Below are 17,514 nucleotides of genomic sequence, written 5' to 3' on the forward strand. Positions count from 1 at the left end.
GTTTTCCTGCTGCATTGGAAGAAATGCTTCCACACACTCTGCAGTTTTTCCTGGGAATCTGCCTCATAAAGAGGGTGATTAACAGCTCCTAGATTCCCAACACTTTATGCCAAAGTGTGCTGGTTTGTAGTTTGGAGAGGCACTAACATGGGTAAAGGCCATGTCAAACTCCAACTCCCAGGAGTCCATAGCATGGAGCCATAGCAGCTCAAGTGGGGCCAAACTGCATTCATTCCCCAGTGCAGATGCGCCCTGCGGGGAAATCTTCCAGGTGCGGGGATGCTGGAGCGCAGGTCCCGCCCCTCCCCTTCCCCCTCCAGTCTGAACTGGTCCAGGCTTTCCCTTGCAGACCCTCAGGTCGTGGCTGTTGTTGCGGGACAATTCAACCCACTTCTCTCCTCATTGGGACACAATCTTCCTCGCAAAGGCACTAGTGAGCCGGGAAGGCGGTGCAGTCTGTTTCTCCCCGTCTCTCCGGTCTTCCTTTCTGCTGTGGCTGTGGAAAACTTCGCCTCTTTCGGCCCCGTCTGCTTCTCCGGCCATGGGCGATGGGGAAAGGCAGCCGGGATGGAAGGAGGCGTGAGAGAGGAGGAGGAGGAGGAGGCGGCGGCAACGGGGGGCTCTCCTCCGCATCCCCGGAGCCCCTCGGACCTAAAGAGACCCCCACCGAGCCTACTCACTGTGATACTATCATCGCTACTTGGTTTGGCATTTTGCTTTCCCTTCCTCGCTGGAAAGCCCAAGCTCCAGGGACTTACCGTGAAATACTTTGGTAAAAAATTGCTTTCTTTTCCCTTCCCAAAGCTGGAAGAAACCCCCAAGGTCCCTCCAGCCCAACCCCTTGCCATGAAAACTTGAAATATATATATGAAGATCTACCGGTAAATCAACGCGGCTTCTTCTCCTTCCACTTTTAAAAACTTTCGAACTTCTTGGATTTTTTTAAAAATAGTGTCAGAAGCGACTTGAGAACCTACTCTGACTGCAACTCGCTCCCGGAGTGAGAGAATTGCCCAGCTGGGAGGCTTCTCTCATGTCCCCACAAGCTAGAGCTGGCAGACGGGAGCTCGCCCCGTCCCGCGGATTCGAACGGGTAGCAACCCACCCAACCTCCACTTCAGCAGTCCTGCCGGCACAAGGTTTTAACCCATTGTGCCACCGCGGCTCTTTAGCTGCTAGGATGGATTTATAAGGGGAAGATATTCTTTTGTCGAGCTAAGCTTAGACCTTCCCAACCCCAAGGAGGTGGTTTGAAGAGGGCTGAGAGGAGGGAAGGGGTCCGTTTTGCCCACAGCGCAAAGTGGGCAAAGCGGCCTTAGGGGAGATGGCCAAACCTTCTCCGCTTAGGGCTGGACGTAGCGGCGGCACAGGCTCCGAAGCGGAGGGCGCAAGAGCCGCCTGTAATGGTTGCTGCTCCTCGGCGAGGGAAGAAGGCGAAGGCTTGAGCGGAGGAGGCGGGCTCCCTTGGCGCGCCCTCCGTGGGCTCCGCGCGTGGCTCCCGCCGGCCTTGGCGCTGGGCTCCGTGGGGCTGCTGCTGCCTCCCGGGCCGGGGCTGCGCTGGGGCTTCGTGGGCTTCTCCTGCCTCCTCCTGGCCGCCTGGCGGTGGCCGGGCTGGGTCGGGCTCCGCCTGCGCGCAACCGCTTGGCTCTTGGCCGCCTGCTTCTGCCTGGCCTGGTCCCTCGGGGCGGAGGAAGAGGAGGAAGAGGGCGAGGAGGAGGAGGAGGAGGAGGAAGAGCGGCGGCACCGGGGGGAGACGGGGGAGGAGCTGCCTCTGCTCCTGCTCCTCTCCTCCTCGGGGCTGGCGCTCCGCTGCCTGACCGGCGGGCGATGGGTTGGCGTCCTCATGCTGGCCTTGGCTAGCGCGCTGCGCCTCGCCTTCGGGGCCTCCTGGCGACCCTACCTGGCTTCTCTCCTGGCCTTGGCCGGCATCCTTGGGGCCAGCTACGCCCGCCACCGCCGGCAGAAGAAGCAGAAGCAGCAGCAGCAGCGGGACAAAGAAGAGGAAAGAGAAAGAGGAGGAGAAGGAGCCGCCCGCCCGGCCAAGAAACGGCGGCGCTCCAGTTCCATGATCTCCGCCGACATGGCCGGCTGCGGCTTGAATAAGTCCCACCGACGGACCTCGCTGCCCTGCATCCCGCGGGAGCAGGTAAGGCACGCCAGCCGTGGATGCGCCCATGTGTCTTGGCCCCAAGGTGGCCCCCAGAGTTGATTCCGTGCTTTGGACAACTTTGAAAAAGTGAATACAGAAGCTGCACAGTATGCTTCAGCTTCGGGGTATCTCCAGTGTGGGCTGGGGTCTTTCATAGCCTTTCTATGTTAGGAGGAGCACCGAGGAGTATTGGGGAGAAGGAGGTCCCCACACTGGAAGCGATCCGTGCGTAAAGATGCTTTTGACAACTTTTAAACAGGGAATACAGAAGCTGCACAGTATGCTTCTGCTTCGAGGTATCCTCAGTGTGGGCTGGGGTCTTTCATAGCCTCGCTGTCTTAGTAGAAGCACCGAAGAGTATTGGGGAGAAGGAGGTCCCCACACTTGAAGGCGATCCGTGCCTACAGATGTTTTTGACAACTTTTAAACAGTGAAGCTGCACAGTAGGCTTCAGCTTCTGGGTATTTTCTCTGGGATAGCCTCGCTGTCACAGGAGAAGGGGAAAGACTCTTGGGGGAAAGGTAAAGGTAAAAGTTTCCCCCTGACATTAAGTCCAGTCATGTCTGACTCTGGGGGTTGGTGCTCATCTCCCTTTCTAAGCCGAAGAGCCCGCGTTGTCCGCGTTGACAATCCGTGCCTAAAGATGGGGAGTGTGCGTTATAACTTTCCCAAACAAGATGATGCACCACATTCTCCAGCCCGACCTGCCTCTCCTGGCCCTTTTCTCGCCTTTGCCTTTTTCTTCTTGGGGGGAAAAAGGGGGCGTGAGGGACCCACGCGCGGAGCAGAAGTGAAAGAGACACTTTCCGGGGAAGTTGGAGGCCAACGTTGCCTTGTGCTGGGACTGGCAGAAGCAACGGCTTTCAGGGTCCCAAGACAGGACAAGGCTGCATCTTCTCCACTGTAGCATGAGTGCAGTTTGCCATGGCTCAATGCTATGGGATCGTGGGCTGTATATGTTGAGGAGGCACTCTTTGGTGTAGCAGACTCAACACCCTTTATAAAGGCATGGGCAAACCTGGGCCCTCCAGGTGTTTTGGACTTCAGCTCTCACCATTCCTAACAGCCTCAGCTTAAACGGCTGAGGGGGAAAAGGAAGGGGCCTGAGGCTGTTAGGAATGGTGGGAGCTGAAGTCCAAAACACCTGGAGGGCCCAGGTTTGCCCATGCCTGCTATAAAACAAGCATTCCTCTATCTCATAGCACTGAGCCATGGCACTTCAAGTGTGTCAAACTACATTCATTCTACAGTATATGGGAGACCCCAAGACACCTGATCTTGGAGCCTACTTTCTCTTTCCTTCCCCTTTTTGTCATATACTGTATATATTGTTGTTAGCTGCCCTGAGTCCCCCAGGTGAGAAGGGCAGGGTAGAAATGCTGGAAATAAATAAATAAATAAATTATATATATATATATATATATATATATATATATATAGAGAGAGAGAGAGAGAGAGAGAGAGAGAGAGAGAGAGAGAGAGAGAGAGAGAGAAAGCCAGCCTCTCCACTTATTCCAAGTTGTGTCCAAGGCTGGCATGAAAGACACCAGTGACCCAATAATGGTAATAATAATAATAATAATAATAATACACTTTTTATACCCTGCCTCCAAGGCTGGCATGAAAGACACCAGTGACCTAATAATGGTAATAATAAAAATAATAATACACTTTTTATACCCTGCCTCCAAGGCTGCCATGAAAGACACCAGTGACCCAATAATGGTAATAATAAAAATAATAACAATACTACACTTTTATATCCCGCCACCATCTCCCCGAAGGGACTCAGGGCGACTCACAAAAGCACTCCAAGGCGCCACACATAAAATAGAATTACATAACACAGAAACAATACACAAAATTTGGCTGAATACAAAACAGTGGTGTAATGTTAGCTTGAAGAATTATGTGTAGCTTCTGTATTTACTTTTTCTTTTTTAAAAAAAACAACAACCATAAGGTTGTTTACATAACAATAGGCCCCTTTAAGTCAGTGGGGCATTTTTTGGACTGAGTGTATGTCAGGGAAGCTGGGGTTGCGTTGCATAACTTGAGATAATCTCATGTTCAAAATAATTTGGAGGACTGCGCCTGAGCAAAAGAGAAGCCTGTGCCATTCTTTTCTGTTTGAGGAGAAGTGTCATTCTTTTTCTGTCTGCTGGCAGTAGAGTGAATATGCTGGTCCCCCTTTCCAAAAATTGAGGGTGAAATAATAAAATGTTTGGTCTGTTTTTAAGAAGGCTTAATCCATCCAAGCTGGACAGATGTTCAGGGCTGTTGTGTCCAGTGCGTGTTACTTGCCTGCTGCATTGCTTGCATCTTGATTCCTCTGTTGCCATTTTTGTTGCACACCTAAGCTTCAGTTAAAGTTAAAATTCTGCAGAATTCTGTGGATTCACTTCATTTTTGACACCAGATGTGTGGTTTTTATTTATTTGAGTCTGAATACAGGGAAAAGGAAGTAGTGTTAAGCTATTTTGGAAACTTTTCTGGAACTTTTGGAAAGAGGTGCAGACATGTACTTTCTTTGTGATACAAGGATAATTGTGCATAAAATTGTGCAAATGGATGTCAGCTCCTAAGGTGTTTGGTTTTCCCCTTTGAGGTGATCCATAGCTTGATGAAGCAAAACACATGGTTTTAATACTAACTGTGAACTTTCAAAAGTTTTAAACTGAGTTCTTGACCATATATTTAAGTTTGCAAAGACCATGATTTTTAGGCAGACATGCAGATTGATCCTTTACATACATGTGCTTGTGTGTCTTGCAGAGTTGGGTGTGATTTACTGCCAAGTTCAGTATAGGATTCCTCCTTTACTTGAAAGTAAGTTGCATTAGGATCAGTGGGCTTCTGTTTGTATGTCTCATCTCAAGTTTGATGACCCTTTTAAATGCAAGTATTTCAGTTTAGGTGGATTGTGGGTCTGTTCCTTGGCAGTATTTTTCAAGTGTTAGGAATTATTTAGAGTTATTCCACCAATGTTTTTAGTGCTTCACTTTTGATCTTGTGCTGCAGTAAAAATCACTTTTTTATGGCACTTTTTCTTAGTGGTTGTTGTAGGAAGATGGGCGTTTAGAAGATATCGTTCAATCTTGTACTCTCCTATTGCGAGTTAAGATCGGCTAATCAGATGGGATTTTTATTACATGTGTTTTGGTCAAGAGCTAACCATCTTGATTTAAATAACACTTGGAGTTATTGACTGAGAATATATTTTCATATTTTCTCTGCTTACAAACAGTAGTGTCTTTTCCAGGCAGTGACATCAAAGCTTTTGGTGTGGGTGGCCGGTTTCTCTTCCACTGCTCCCACCTTGCATTGTTTTACGGTTACTTTTGACTTCTTCCTCAGACTCCCTGTTTTATCCATTTGTGGCTGGATTTCCCACCAGTGCACTTAGACAGCTTTTAACAGAATGAAGTATGTACAGAACAGAAATTTTCAGAAGAAGCAGCATGAATAGAAATGCAGAAAACTGGCTTACATTCCAGCACTTTATGGCTAGATGTGAAGGATATTTCTGTAACCCAGTTTTTCAGTTAAATATATAGAGAGATAACACACTCAGGTGATGCTGGACAAGATTAGTTTTATTTTATTTACTTGTGAGCTGCAGATTTTTGTTCAGCTGCTTTCTGTATCCTTTGCTTGCAGCAGCTTCTCAAATCACCGTAATTTATGGTGTAGTACAAATTAGTATCCTTAATTGGGTTTCTATTCATCTGTCTGTAGTCAATTATACAACAGGCATGAAATTAGAGGCAGCAAACAACACTTCCATTGAGCGATTCAATTTCTTAGCTTGCGGGATGTTTGAGATCTCCCTAATCAATACAGAGAACTTAAGCTGCCATCTGTTTCAATCCTTAGGAACACTGGCATCACTTTTCTCTTTTTGGATCTGTAGTATAGCTAAACTTCTCTTAATATAAAAAAATGTGTGCCTATGGGGTACATTTCCAACAGGCATATATAATACTTCCAATTTTTTAATTTAAGGTTATGAATTTCTCTTTCATCTGAAACCTCAAGTTTTTGTGAGTTTTTCTATAAGGCAATAAAAAGCTTATGCCAGGAATGAGGGACTCAACTTTTACTTTGTCCTATACAGAGAATTAAGCTGTGATTGTGAAGTTGGTGCATTTGGTCAGTCTCGTAAAAGAACATGAGTGTGTTGAAAGTCAACCTTATAGAAGATATCAAAAAGGGCCTTAAAATAAATAAAAAATAAGATAGACACCTCCCAAATTTTGTGAGATTTTTCAGGCCCGAGGCATTTTGTATTGGAAGAATTGCAAAGGTTTTGGGATATGTAGGAACTGAATTTAGCTGCACCACATTATACAAAGTTCTGACTCTATTTTGGGTTGACTCTGAAAAATGGAACAATAATAATAATACCATATTTCTTTGATTCTTAGCTGCCTTTGATTGTAAAATACACACAAACTTCAGTACTACCAAGAGAGAAAAGTTATATATATACACACATACATACAACACACACACATGTACAATCACCCACTATTCTATGACACTCCTAATTTTTAGAGATGTCTATATGGGGGAAAGTGTGTTTTAAAACGGAAGAAATCTGGTAATAATAAGCACAAGTTTTATTAGCATTACTACTACTGGTACTACTATTTATCTAATGGCACAAGGCTCTTATAGCCAGAGTTATGGAGTTCTGAAATGTTCAGATTATATTTTAATGTGTTAGGCTAACCTCAGTGGCCGGAGGTGTAGGGTTTTTAAACTGATAATAATGTATGTGTTATTTTAATGCTTATTTATATTTATGTAATTTGGGTTTATATAACGTGTTGATTTGTTGTCCATATGTTGGGTTGTGTATTATGTACGCCACTTTGAGTCCCATTTGTTGGAGAAAAGCGGGAGAAAAGTAAGTAAATAAATAAATAAATTAATAATGCCATCAATGTACATAGTGCTGGTTACAAGATTTTCCTCTGATTTGAATTCAGATATCATCCTGAAATGATTGCTTCGGTTCCTTTGAAGAAATCTATGTTGTTGCTCCCATTAAGTTAGCTTGGAAAAATTATGATAAATTATTTTATACATAATCTAGAGATGGAGGTTGAAGTGCCTTGATTGGTGTCAGCAAGTAAACAAATATCAACAAAGAAAATATATCAAAAGATTGTGGCTTCATCTTGATAGAGAGCAGTGCTGGGATTCTTTCTGTACACAGATGTTGCAGGTGTTTGAGAGCAGAGGCAGATGTGCAGCCACCAAAGGATGTCCACGTGTCTTTTGAGTGGTTGTAGTCTTTGGAAGCTGCTTTGTGCCAGGTTTTTGTGAAAGCTTTATTTTAAAAGGAAAGATCTCACATGGAACGAATTGTCATCAAGCAGGGATATATTTTAAATTTGCAGTCCACACAAGAGATCTGCATGGAAGCGGTGCCGTTTGGGGCAGGTTTCACAGTTTGAGTTGGACACATATTTCAGTAAACGTTTCTATAATTTCAGCTGCTATTATATTTAGTGCCATTAATATTTGTGGTACAATACAAGGAAAAAGGAAGATAGGTCACTGCCCAAAGGTACTCAACACTTTAAACTCGGACTTATAGAAGTTAGGAATCCTTAAATCTATTGAAGCCTGGTGATTTGCTTGCCATGCACTTTAGAAACCTTCAATTTTTGCTTTTCCCTAAACAGGTTGGATCATGGTAGATGGTTAAGTATCAGTGTGGTCATTTTTTGTGGATTTCAAGCTATCTAAATCAGATCCAAACATGGAAGCAAATGCTGTTTAACTAGAAATGGATTGATGTTTCATTCTCTCCATCGTTGTTGTTTGTTTATTAAAAAAAAACCCTCTGGTATTTGTGGATTTCATCTTTCACTTTTTAAAAAGTTTTATGGGAAAGACATGAATGACTATAATAATAACAATATAGAACAATCACAATTGTTATGCTGAGAGTCATAAATATGACCAATGTGCTCAAAGCAAATATTTGTGCATCGCAAACTATCTAGATCAGATCCAAAGTGTGACAATCCATATTGTTTCCCATATGCTCATTCATTGAGCATCCATTTTTTAAAATACAGAAATCCACCTGGAAAGACTGTAGTATATTCTGTAGTAGTTGTGAGTTTTCCAGGCAGTATGGCCATGTTCCAGAATCATTCTCTCCTGATGTTTCGCCCACACCTATGTCAGGCATTCTCAGAGGTTGTGAGGTCTGTTGGAAACTAGGCAAGTGGGGAAAAGTCCAGGGTTGGAGAAAGAACTCTTGTCTGTTTGAGGCAAGTGAGAATGGTGCAATTGACCACCTTGATTAGCATTTAATAGCCTTGCAGCTTCAAAGCCTGGCTGCTGCCTGCCTGGGGGAATCCATTGTTAGAAGGTGTTAGCTGGTCCTGATTGTTTCATGTATGGAATTCCTCTGTCTTTTGAGTGTTGTTCTTTTTTACTATCCTGATTTTAGAGTTTTTTAAAATACTGGTAGCCAGATTCTGTTCATTTTCATGGTTTCCTCCTTTCTTTTGAAATTGTCCACATGGATGTGGATTTCAATGGCTTCTCTGTGTAGTCTGACATGGTGGTTGTTAGAGTGATCCAGCATTTCTGTGTTCTCAAATAATATGCTATGTCCAGGTTCGTTCATCAAGTGTCCCCCAGGTAGGAAGCAGCCAGATTTTGAATCTGCCAGGCCATTTAATGGTAATCAAGGTGGCCAATTTCACTATTCACACTTCCCTCCAACATACAAGAGTTCTTTCTCCCACCCCGGACTTTCCACAGATATATAAACCCCACTTGCCTCAATCCCTGAGGATGCCTGCCATAGATGTGGGCGAAACGTCAGGAGAGAATGCTTCTGGAACATGACCAATATAGCCCAGAAAACTCACAGCAACCCAGTGATTCCAACCATGAACCCCAGCGGATACCAAGAGTATGCCTCAACGCAAAATATACTAAGCTTTGTAATATGTATCTGTTGTTGTATGTGCATAGTCTCTAATACAGGCATGGGCAAACTTTAGCCCTCCAGGTGTTTTGGACTTTAACTGTTAGGAATTGTGGAAGTTGAAGTCCAAAACACCTGGACGGCTGAAGTTTGCCTATGCCTGCTCTAACATATATTGTGAAGTAGAAGGAGCCCACTCCTCTGCCCACTGTTAGCATCATCCTTTTGTTTTGTGTAATGTAATGAAAAGTTAAACAGTGATGACCATGATAAAAATCAGTAGCAATAATTTATTTAATTAATAAATATAATAATAAATAACTATAATTAACTCTAAGGCAGGGGTCCCCAAACTTTTTAAGCAGGGGGCCAGTTCACAATCCTTCGGACCGTTGGAGGGCCGGACTATAGTTGGCCACCGAGCAATAAATAATAATAATAATAATAATAATAGCAATAATAATAAAAAGAGGGTTGGAAGAGACCCTTTGGGCCATTGAGTCCAATCCCCTTCTGCCTTTGTGTACCGTAAGCACAAGCAAAGCACCCCTGACAGATGGCCACCCAGCCTCAATGTTAATAGTAATAATAATAATAATAATAATAATAATAATAATAATAGCAATAATAATTTTAAAAGGGTTGGAAGAGACCCTTTGGGCCACTGAGTCCAATCCCCTTCTGCCTTTGTGCACCGAAAAAACAAGCAAAGCACCCCTGACAGATGGCCACCCAGCCTCAATGTTAATAATAATAATAATAATTAATAAAGAGGATTGGAAGAGACACCTTGGGCCATTAAGTCCAACCCTCGTCTGCCTCTGTGCACCAAAAGCACAAGCAAAGCACCCCTGACAGATGGCCACCCAGCCTTAATGTTAATAATAATAATAATAATAATAATAATAATAATAATAATAATAATAATGGTTGTAAGAGAAGAAGAGACCCCTTGGGTCATTTAGCCCAACCCCCTTATGCCCTTGTGCCATGGGGGCCGGATGAATGGCTTCGATGGGCCGCATCCGGCCCCCGGGCCTTAGTTTGGGGACCCCTGCTCTAAGGTGTCAGTGTGGTTCTCTTGTTCCTCGGTTAAAGTTAACTGATAATACCAGTGTTGGACACCTAAAAGGTGTGCATATTTTGAAATATATTTTCTGAACTTTGCATGTTGTATGTATTAGGTTGTCTGCTTTTTTAAAAAAAATCACCTTAACATTCAAAGGACGATGGCAAGGTACGTCTGTGCCTGACAAAGTTGTTTATTAAAAGTGTGAAATGATTTTTTGTCCTCCTTCTCTCTCTTTTCTTAGTGGAGCGAAAGCAGTCAGGACACAGTAGGGTCTTTCAGCTGTTTCTAAATGGCGTGTAAATTGAAAGACACACACACGCACACATGTACACATAAAGATGCTGAGCTGAAAGAAATAAGTGTACACTGGGGGTTGTTGTGTCATTTGAATAAATAATGGGAACAGTGACCCACTGATGGGGTTTGTGTTGAGATTTAGGGCAAGGGTGTGTGGTGGGGGTGAATGACCTACGATGTTTCGGATGCTAATTGTACCACTTAGAGCAATTTGAAGGTTTTCTTTCTGCTGAAGTCATTCTTAAAATATGGTGTATTTATCAGAGCTTAGGAACATTAATTTTTTAGGTCACAGCTTTCAGTATCTCCCAGCTAGTGTGATTATTGACTAATTCAGGGATCTTTAATACAAAAAGTAACTTTCCCAAGATCTGATATATGTACAGTATTGAGTTGTTGGAAAGCATTGTTCCCTGCCTTTTGTCACTCCTCCCAAGATCTGAAATTGGCACCAATACTTTTTTAATGTTAGGTATTTGAAACTATCTATAGAATAGGTAGTTAATTTCCGAGAAAAAACCTCCATTCTTAAATTGTTTACCAATGTGATTTAACACTTTATCTGAAAGATCAGGATTTATTATCTACATAGAACTTACTAGCATTCTGGGCTTGTTTCAAGGCAGCACATTCCTAATTTTTGTCTGTATGTTTTTAGAGGCCTCTTGGGCTGCAGGCATGGTCATAACAGACCACTTAAAAGACTTCTTTCATGTGTTGGTTTTTACAAACCAAACGACATATGTAACTCATATTTTAATACTTTAATTTGGATATTGTCGTTGCAGGGTTAGGCTGCTGAGCTCATGAAGCATCAGTCAAATTAATGGCAGAATAATATTTGTTTTCTTGTTCTTTTCATTACATTTACGATTGAGAGGTCAGAGCTTTACTGAGTTTAAGTTGTGTCTTTTTTCTTTCTTGACATAGCTCTCCTTTTGGTCTTTTCTCTTTCAGAATATATATTACTTCGACTGCCAATTTGATTGTGTTAAAAATCAATCAATAAAATGCCAAAAGGAGCTCATGGCTTGTGAAAATCCACTTTCAAGCATTTTGTGCCTAGCAAGGTTATTTACTCAGAAATAGGAGTTTGGGATGTTATATTTAACTCTAAAGTTTTTCTGCCTTTGCCAGTTTAGGCAATATTGGAAGATGATAAGAATTGAAGTTGAGCTCTGTCTAGACTCCCACACATTCTCCAACTCAGCTTTAATAAGATATATTTTTGTGTCCTGTGGTTTTACAATATTTAAATATGTATCTGTAATAGATTGCATTGGTCAAAACCCAGAATTGTTTGATAACTGCCACTTTGCAAACAAATCAATAAACAAACAAAATGGCTATTTGCTAATGGACCTGTGGATAACTTATTTGACATGATTAGTTATCTTGAGCTGATGATCCTTTTAAGCTGTTCTCTTTTCAGCTGGAATACACTGCATCTCCCCAAAGACTTGGAGTTTTATTTTTGAAGATGTGACCAAGTAAATAACAATACATAGATTATTCATGGTTTTGAAAGTTGTGAGAAAACAAGAATGGTGTGAGCATGTTGTCGGAGAGTAAACAACGACAGAAACAACCTATGATTTTCTGCTTGTGGAAACAAAGCTCGCATCTCCAACCCTTGGATTTTTTCTTGGATCCCAAAATTCTTAGCATTGCAGGACCATAAAACTCAGTTGAACATTTATCAATATACTTTAGTCATCCAGACAAAAGATGAGCATGCAACTACACTTTAGAATCAGGGTATCTTGACGCTACTTTAGTTACCATCGCTCAGTGATATGAAACCATAGGAGTTGTAGTGCTGATGCCTTACCAAATGACTGATCCCAGGATGCCATAGCATTGAACCTTGACAGTTAGAGTGGTATCAAACTACTTTCAGTTTGCAGTGCAGATGCATCCAGATTGACCAAGAGAATGAGAACACAGCAATGTTACAGTTGTGGGCAATGTTAAATGTCCCTTACCCCCTTGGCAATACTAAACATTTGAGGACTGAAGGAAAAATTCATTTTGGTGTGGCAGCATTATTATTGGGTGGGTAAGGCCCTCATTTTGTTTGTTTAGCTCTAGCCTTACTCGTCTCACTTTCAAGCAGCAAAAAGGAATACATTTCTTTGTATCCATGCCACTCTCTAAATCAGTGGATCTCAACCTGGGGTCCCCAGATGTTTTTGGCCTACAAATTCCAGAAATCGCAGTCAGTTTACCAGCTGTTAGGATTTCTGGGAGTTGAAGGCCAAAAACATCTGGGGACCCCAGGTTGAGAACCACTGCTCTAAATAATCCACCATCTAGAGCAGGGATCTAAATGTCATTGGCCAATTATATACATCTTTGCTTATTACTTCTAATTGCTCGAACATGGTGCTAAATATCAATATGAGGTTGGATGGTTAGTACAGTAGTTGCTTTCTTTCTTTCTTTGGCTACAAATGTTTGTGCTGTTATGATCCAAGGGCTGGCAATTCGATGGCCAATCATACCAGGCTTTTTCTAGGAACATCATTCCAGATGCTGTCTAGTTGGCTTTGTCTCTAGACCTCTATAGCCAGATTTCTTTTTTAAAAATGGCCAATGTGGAGCCTGTGAAAATCTAAACCTTTGGGTTGGAGTCAGAAATAGGTTGAGATGGGATTAATAAAGCCCCCTACAACAAAATGTTCCAAACGAAAATACATTGTTTATATAAACTCCATTCTGTACATGCCCATGTTTGGTTTGCCTACACTTTAAGCTCTGTGTCCCTCTGTGCTCTTTCTGTGTGCATGTGTTTTAAAATAAACAACCAAAAAACCCCTGATGTTTCTCTGAAGGTATTTTCTGCTTCTTTTTCTTTTCCTGCAGTAGTTGATGAGTATTCCTATCCCCCACAGAGAGACTGTTTTAATTTCTCAGCAAAAGCCTCATCTGCTCTCCACAAAAGAAGGCTGCTAAGGTTCTGTTGGAATTAGCAGCTCCTTTGCCAGCTTTGAAAGGGCATTCATAATAGATTTTTAAAAAAGGATTGTTTGTGCATTCACTGGAGTTGTGTTGATTTACATAAAATGTACACATGTACCACCAAACCTGCAGTTGGTAGCAACTTCTTTCTTTCATTTCAGTGGGTCTGTAAATCCCATTCACATATTAGAGACATTGCCACACATTTGTTGGGGTTAGAGGCACAGGATCTCCATGGAAGTGAACAAATCACCAGTAAAGAAATTGCTATGTTTTTAACTGAGAGAACACATTTCTAGGAATTTCTAGGTCTTCCATCACAACTTTGTGATCAACTTCTGTTGGAAGTTGATCATCGAATTGCACTGGAGGACTTTGAGATTCCTAGAGAGATGTTCTCTTTAGAAATATCTTGGTCCTCTAGCATAACTGAATCACATTCAGATTCCTAGAGATAATATTTTAATCAAAACTGTGAATAATCAAATCCCCCAAAGTCCAAACCGCAAATGTGGAGGGACACATATAGTTTGAACTTTGTCCAAAGTGATGAATTATTCCCAAAATAGTCTTGCATAGCTTTGTTAAAATTCAGACTGCCTCCAAGACTGGCTTCATCAACCCAATCATATAGAAGTTACTGATCGTAGAAGTAAATATGAGGTTTCCCAAAATAACCAGTCCACACAGACATCGTACTTACTGATAAAATATGAACTATTCAGTCCTTCTCAGTTGTGGCCTTTCATGTACATCTTGTAGCAGATTGATGATGATAAATGGAAGCTCTTACATGCGCCGACAATCCAGAGTCACCACAGAACAATAGCATGCCACTCTAGTTTGCAGAACAAAAATACAGGAACTTTACTGATTCCATGAGATTTAAAAAAACAGTACTATTTACAATGATACCTCTGATCGCTTACAGAAGTCTACAGTCATAAATAGTCCTTTCTCAGTCTACAAATCTGTTTCAGAGAAGAATACAGTCCTGGTTCTTCTCCCTCTTTTCTCAGTAGCAAACAGGCTTCAAAATAGCAAGGCCTCTCGCAGACTACACTGCTTCCTTTCACCAGCACTACTCAGTCATCAACGGAAAACTTGTCCAAACAGGTTCTGCAGCAGCAGAACAGAAACAGCATCAAATTAATCCTCAGATCTTTGCAGACTCAGCCAATCGGCTTCATGCACTTCAATTTCCAGTTAACACACACAGCACAGTGCCTTTGCAAACCATGACATATCTCAGGGCCTTTCTACACACTCATATAATACAGAATATCAAGAAAATCCCACAATATCTGCTTTGAACTAGATTATCCGAGTCTACACTGCCATATATTCCAGTTTAAAACAGATTATATGAGATTTTATTCAGCTTTGTTGTAGGGGCCTCAGTCATGGAGGCAGAGATGCTCTTGGATATTAGTACGAGTAATTTAACTGTGAAAACAATTGTGAATCTTCAATATAACCCTTTAAAGCCTTTTCCAGAATGTACCAAGGAATTAGGACCATAGCTAGAAAAAATTGGGGGGGGGGGGGTTGATTTTTTAAAAAAAATCAAATCATGAAGAGTAGTTCCATAATTCAAAATAATTTCGAAATCAGACTCCATCGATAAACTTCAGTGGACACTGAAGACAGATAAACTTCAGTGGATACTCATGGGGATTTGGTTAACCAGTTAAAATTCATGAGTAAACCAGTTTTTTTTAATCTGAAAAATTTAAACCCCTACCCCCCTTGGTTACAGCCCTGCAAGGAATACTTTTTGTCACCAGAAAAAAGGGATATATCTATTTAGATTGCATTTCCAAAGCATCCAACAGGATGCACAGCAATTGAACACAATATCTGGAACCTTAAAAGAGCAAATTTGCTGCTTTCAATTTTTTACAATGTTACATTGAGTCCATTTCAAAAAATCTAAATGATTTTGTAGTTGAGCTGTAACCTTAAAGTGCAAAGTTGCCCAATTTAACGTCCAGCATTTGATTTGGAGTGCATTTCAGGGACCAATTTCACCCACAGGTAGTTCAGTGCCTGTAGTTCAATGCTGCCTTTATTACTGCCTCATCTGCCTAAAGCTGCAGATGAATAAACATTTCTTTTATTAATGGGCTGAATGCCACACTTTCCCAGTCTTTGAAGGAGCATTCAGTTACTGAAATGAATGGATTTTCTCCTCTAAATGAAATTCTGAAATTGCTACTGCTGTGCGGGTTTCCAGATGTGGACCAGACTCATTTCCATCAATGGAAACTGAACGGTTCACAGGTCTGGTCCCGTAATGAATAACATGTATCTGGTACGACTGTTTTTAACTATAATAGGCTGCCTCTCATCCTACTTATCAAATTAGCACAGTTGACTTGCAATTTCTGTATTTATTTAACTCCTAAGCCCAGCTTGCATTGAGTCTTCTAGATCAGTTGTGAGAATTTTGAAAAGCTAAAAATATTCATGATAAAAACCGGGGTGGTACTTGATTAAAGAATTCTCTGCAATTTTCAGAAATGTGCATGTGAACAAAACAAAAACTTGCAGGGAGGGCTTTTCATTTCTTTAATTTTGATATATAATTATTGAAATATTTATATTCTGCCCTTTATATCCAAAATCTTCAGGGTGGTGTACAAAATACTAATTTACTACAATAAAAGGTAAAGGTTTCACCTGACATTAAGTCCAGTCATATCTGACTCTGGGAGTTGGTGCTCATCTCCATTTCTAAGCCGAAGAGCCGGCGTTGTCCATAGAAACCTCCAAGGTCATGTGGCCGGCATGACTTCATGGAGCGCCGTTACCTTCCCACTGGAGCGGTACCTATTGATCTACTCACATTGGCATGTTTTCGAACTGCTAGGTTGGCAGAAGCTGGTGCTAACAGCGGGCGCTCATTCCGCTCCCGGGGTTTGAACTTGGGACCTTTTGGTCTGCAAGTTCAGCAGCTCAGTACTTTAACACACTTCGCCATCAGGGCTTAATTTACTACAATAGATAACAATAAAAATAAGTGAAAAACATATGAAGTAATTTGTTACTTAAGAGTAGGCAATTTTAAAACGAGTTACAACAATTAAAAATAATGCCAACCATAAGGCATGAGAAAATTGGACAAGATGAATTACGCACCAGAAGCATTCATAAAAAGCAATGTATTGACCTAGTGCCAGGATAATGCCAGTGTTGGTGCCTCTGTTTCCAGCACTTAAAATGCTTTTTTTCTGTGGAAAATAACAAAATGAAAATATTGTATAGAATAAGTCATGAACTGTAATGATTCTCATTAAACCAGGATTTTTCTTGTCCACGTTTCTTGAAGCATTTTCTGACTATTTGGGCAGTATTACTGAACATTCATTCCACTGGGAGCCTTTCACCAGGGTCACAGAAATTGGAGAAGGCTTTCTTTGAGACCAAGGCCCCTTCCACACAGCTGAATAAAATCCCACGTTATCTGCCTTGAACTGGAATACAGTATATGGCAGATAACCCAGTGCAAAGCAGATATTGTGGGATTTTCTGCTTTGATATTCTGGGTTATATGGCTGTGTGGACAGGCCCCAATTCACTGTTGATACATAATACCTGCAGCCAAAGCATCCATGAACATTCGCCATCCAGCTTGCGTTTGGAAAAACAGGTAACCACTTTCAAAGCAGACTATTCCTCTGTCAAACGACTTTTATTGCCTGCTCTTTTTTTCTGGAGGACAATCCTTAGGTACTTACTTTCTATGACGCAACTTCTTAATGACATAAAATGAAAGCAACAGCTGGCAACTGAGGCAGGTGGAGAGAATGAGGGAGAAGGGAAAACAATTTCTAGTCAAGGCAAGCCCTATGCCATTGATTTGGTATGTGCTGCAAATCTTGGTGTCATTTTTTTTTTAAAGTGTATTTTCATTTAATTTCTAGATATTTTTACAGACCTTGATCCTCCTTTTCCTCTTCCTTCTTCCAAAATATTCCATGCAAACACTTCATTTTTTAAACTTTTTGATGTGCCTTGTCTAATATTTGGAAACTGTGGGAAACTTGTAAGACCTTGAAGTTTAGGGTTGCA

The 17,514-nt window shown here is 41.7% G+C and overlaps 1 protein-coding gene across 1 annotated transcript in view; it reads left to right on the forward strand.

The window, feature by feature from the left end:
- The first annotated feature begins 267 nt into the window (after positions 1 to 267).
- The window catches only part of pde3a (phosphodiesterase 3A), a 267,835-nt gene continuing 250,588 nt past the window's right edge, over positions 268 to 17,514 (forward strand). The window contains exon 1 of the mRNA XM_008110368.3: positions 268 to 2,146. Within this exon, the coding sequence (XP_008108575.2) occupies positions 1,325 to 2,146 (822 nt within the window). The 5' untranslated portion in view covers positions 268 to 1,324. The remainder of the gene's footprint in view (positions 2,147 to 17,514) is intronic.

This window comes from Anolis carolinensis, chromosome 5, assembly GCF_035594765.1.
Source record: "Anolis carolinensis isolate JA03-04 chromosome 5, rAnoCar3.1.pri, whole genome shotgun sequence".
Taxonomy (NCBI): domain Eukaryota; kingdom Metazoa; phylum Chordata; class Lepidosauria; order Squamata; family Dactyloidae; genus Anolis; species Anolis carolinensis.